We start from the raw sequence: 4311 nt of genomic DNA on the forward strand, positions 1-4311 counted from the left end.
TTCGTCTGGTCACGTACAGCTGATGTGTTGTGCATTGAAGTCCACAAGCAAAGGGAAAAGGTGAGTGGAGGAGAGTGCATAGTCGCAAGAAGGAATACAACATGGCTGCTATGAAATTGAGCTGTGTTTAAAGGGATGAATTCATTCCGCTGATTCTGTTGAAAACAGGGATAAACATACCTTGAATTTGTCCAATAGAAACTCTCATTTGCAACTGTTGGGCTAATGATTGCACCCTACATCAACTAGATGCAGGCAAAAGAGTGTACATGGTGTTATTGAATGTGTCACTGTCTGTCCATGTGTCACCACTGTCTGTTGCCTCAACATTTTATCTCGATCTGTGTGGACCTACGTTGTAAACTTTCCTTCATAGGCCAGGTTGTATCAACCTCATGATGGATATAGAGAAAATTAGAGTATCATGTAGTAGCCTAAACCTATCGCTGCGACGTTGAACTGGGTAAACGGAATATGAAGGAGAGTCATCCCAATATGCTGTAATAGAAATAAGGCCATGCTCATTAAAAAAAAATGAATCGTCCTCCCTCATCTTAAATGGCACCAACCACCACTGATAGTTAACTGCTTCTTGTTACTATTCTGGCTGAAGTGACTACAGCAGGAGTCAAATAAATCCTGTCCTCCCGACCTCTCCTCTGATTGGTTGATGCTTTCCACCTCTCCTCTACTTTTATTGGTTGATGTGGTTCTATTCAAGGAGGAGGGTGGTGACATGAGAGGAGGGTCCATTGAGGCAAGCTGTTCTGTTAGTTCTCAAGTTTGTTTGCAGAGTTTAACTCCATTAGGAAGGTGAACAAGAGACCAGCAACAACCGAATAACAGAACTTCCACACGAACCTTTAGTTTCAGACCTTTGAGTTGCATGAAATCAGGAGCTTTCACTCAAAACAGCACCGTGTTTCCTCATACACACACACAGAAAGACAGAGACAGACTAACCCTCACCTTGTAGCCGGAAAGGTTGTGTCTTTCCGGGAGATGAAGATCCAGTTCGCTCCGCTAAACATCCCGCTGCGGAGGAGACTCCAGACAGCTGCTGTGCTGCAGTGGGTTTTCTCTTTCCTGGCGCTAGGTAAGTCTCTCTCTTTCTGTGTTTGTGTGTGTGTGTGTGTGTGTGTGTGTGTGTGTGTGTGTGTGTGTGTGTGTGTGTGTGTGTGTGTGTGTGTGTGTGTGTGTGTGTGTGTGTGTGTGTGTGTGTGTGTGTGTGTGTGTGTGTGTGTGTGTGTGTGTGTGTGCGTGTGTGGTGTGTGTGTGTGTGAGAGACAGGGGTTCATTACGCTGATGTTAGTGTGGAACTGCTGTAAAGTTTCGCTACACTCACATTAACATCTGCTAACCATGTGTATGTGACAAATAACATTTGATTTGAAGGGTAAATCAATCCATTTGTTGCTAAATAGAGTAAATAGTCACTGTGATTAGGCTAACTCTGATTAGGCTAACTCTGATTAGGCTAACTCTGATTAGGCTAACTCTGATTAGGCTAACTCTGATTAGGCTAACTCTGATTAGGCTAACTCTGATTAGGCTAACTCTGATTAGGCTAACTCTGATTAGGCTAGAGAGAGATTATTTCTCAGCAAAAGTAGGTAACGCAAAAGCTTGCACAAATTAATCAATATCTTTATTGACTGTCTGGTCTAAGGTCAGTTTAGTGTCTGTCCCCATGATGGTTAGACTGGTCCTAGATCAGTGGTTAGGACTGGTCCTAGATCAGTGGTTAGGTTAGTGTCTAATGGTTCAGGTTAGGACTGGGGCAGGGGGATCTGGTCCTAGATCAGTGGTTAGGACTGGTCCTAGATCAGTGGTTAGGTTAGTGTCTAATGGTTCAGGTTAGGACTGGGGCAGGGGGATCTGGTCCTAGATCAGTGGTTAGGACTGGTCCTAGATCAGTGGTTAGGTTAGTATCTAATGGTTCAGGTTAGGGCTGGGGCAGGGGGATCTGGTCCTAGATCAGTGGTTAGGTTAGTATCTAATGGTTCAGGTTAGGGCTGGGGCAGGGGGATCTGGTCCTAGATCAGTAGTTAGGTTAGTATAGTGTAACGGAGTGATAATCTAGGAACATCTTGACATGCCACTAATGGCATCGTGGAAGAGGTTCCTTTTGGTGAACCCACGCTGGTGGCCACGTGTGTTGGTGAGCAGAGGACTGCTGGTGGGAGCCCAGTAAAGGGGGCAGTGGAGAAGCCACGCTGGTGGCCACGTGTGTTGGTGAGCAGAGGACTGCTGGTGGGAGCCCAGTAAAGGGGGCAGTGGAGAAGCCACGCTGGTGGCCACGTGTGTTGGTGAGCAGAGGACTGCTGGTGGGAGCCCAGTAAAGGGGGCAGTGGAGAAGCCACGCTGGTGGCCACGTGTGTTGGTGAGCAGAGGACTGCTGGTGGGAGCCCAGTAAAGGGGGCAGTGGAGAAGCCACGCTGGTGGCCACGTGTGTTGGTGAGCAGAGGACTGCTGGTGGGAGCCCAGTAAAGGGGGCAGTGGAGAAGCCACGCTGGTGGCCACGTGTGTTGGTGAGCAGAGGACTGCTGGTGGGAGCCCAGTAAAGGGGGCAGTGGAGAAGCCACGCTGGTGGCCACGTGTGTTGGTGAGCAGAGGACTGCTGGTGGGAGCCCAGTAAAGGGGGCAGTGGAGAAGCCACGCTGGTGGCCACGTGTGTTGGTGAGCAGAGGACTGCTGGTGGGAGCCCAGTAAACGGGACAGTGGAGAAGCCACGCTGGTGGCCACGTGTGTTGGTGAGCAGAGGACTGCTGGTGGGAGCCCAGTAAAGGGGGCAGTGGAGAAGCCACGCTGGTGGCCACGTGTGTTGGTGAGCAGAGGACTGCTGGTGGGAGCCCAGTAAAGGGGGCAGTGGAGAAGCCACGCTGGTGGCCACGTGTGTTGGTGAGCAGAGGACTGCTGGTGGGAGCCCAGTAAAGGGGACAGTGGAGAAGCCACGCTGGTGGCCACGTGTGTTGGTGAGCAGAGGACTGCTGGTGGGAGCCCAGTAAAGGGGGCAGTGGAGAAGCCACGCTGGTGGCCACGTGTGTTGGTGAGCAGAGGACTGCTGGTGGGAGCCCAGTAAAGGGGGCAGTGGAGAAGCCACGCTGGTGGCCACGTGTGTTGGTGAGCAGAGGACTGCTGGTGGGAGCCCAGTAAAGGGGGCAGTGGAGAAGCCACGCTGGTGGCCACGTGTGTTGGTGAGCAGAGGACTGCTGGTGGGAGCCCAGTAAACGGGACAGTGGAGAAGCCACGCTGGTGGCCACGTGTGTTGGTGAGCAGAGGACTGCTGGTGGGAGCCCAGTAAAGGGGGCAGTGGAGAAGCCACGCTGGTGGCCACGTGTGTTGGTGAGCAGAGGACTGCTGGTGGGAGCCCAGTAAAGGGGGCAGTGGAGAAGCCACGCTGGTGGCCACGTGTGTTGGTGAGCAGAGGACTGCTGGTGGGAGCCCAGTAAAGGGGACAGTGGAGAAGCCACGCTGGTGGCCACGTGTGTTGGTGAGCAGAGGACTGCTGGTGGGAGCCCAGTAAAGGGGGCAGTGGAGAAGCCACGCTGGTGGCCACGTGTGTTGGTGAGCAGAGGACTGCTGGTGGGAGCCCAGTAAAGGGGGCAGTGGAGAAGCCACGCTGTTAGCAGCATTCTTCTATCCATTATAAAAGCTGGAGGTAGTTCAGATTCTATAGAGAGAATTCCAGACTTCCTGTGTTTTCTGGTCCATTTCATTGGCTCTCTCTGGACTCCCTGACCTCTCAATGATCTGATCTGTCTCACCCTCTTCGTCTCACCCTCACCCTCACCCCTCACCCCTCACACTCACCCCTCACACTCACCCTCACCCTCACCCCTCACCCCTCACCCTCACACTCACCCTCACCCCTCACCCTCACACTCACCCCTCACCATCACCCCTCACCCCTCACACTCACCCCTCACCCCTCACCCTCACCCCTCACACTCACCCCTCACCCTCACCCCTCACACTCACCCCTCACACTCACCCCTCACCCTCACCCCTCACACTCACCCCGCACACTCACCCCTCACACTCACCCCTCACCCCTCACACTCACCCCTCACACTCACCCCTCACCCTCACCCCTCACCCCTCACCCTCACCCCTCACCCCTCACCACTGTCTCCGCTACGTCTCAGCAGTGAAGCGGGGGTCACCTTGGTAGGATAAGGGACAGGGGTACTGTGTATGTGTGTGTAGAGGGCAGTGGGTGAGAGTGCATGGCTGGCTTACGCCCACTTGGCTCTGCTCACACACACACACACACACCACACACACACACACACACACACACACACACAC

The 4311-nt window shown here is 53.1% G+C and overlaps 1 protein-coding gene across 1 annotated transcript in view; it reads left to right on the forward strand.

The window, feature by feature from the left end:
• Positions 1-748: 748 nt before the first annotated feature.
• Positions 749-4311, forward strand: part of LOC123743722 (2-acylglycerol O-acyltransferase 2-A) — a 48494-nt gene continuing 44931 nt past the window's right edge. Inside the window, exon 1 of the mRNA XM_082977287.1 lies at positions 749-1096. Within this exon, the coding sequence (XP_082833413.1) occupies positions 1003-1096 (94 nt within the window). The 5' untranslated portion in view covers positions 749-1002. The remainder of the gene's footprint in view (positions 1097-4311) is intronic.

This window comes from Salmo salar, chromosome 07 (genome assembly GCF_965601325.2).
Source record: "Salmo salar chromosome 07, fSalSal1, whole genome shotgun sequence".
NCBI classification, from domain to species: domain Eukaryota; kingdom Metazoa; phylum Chordata; class Actinopteri; order Salmoniformes; family Salmonidae; genus Salmo; species Salmo salar.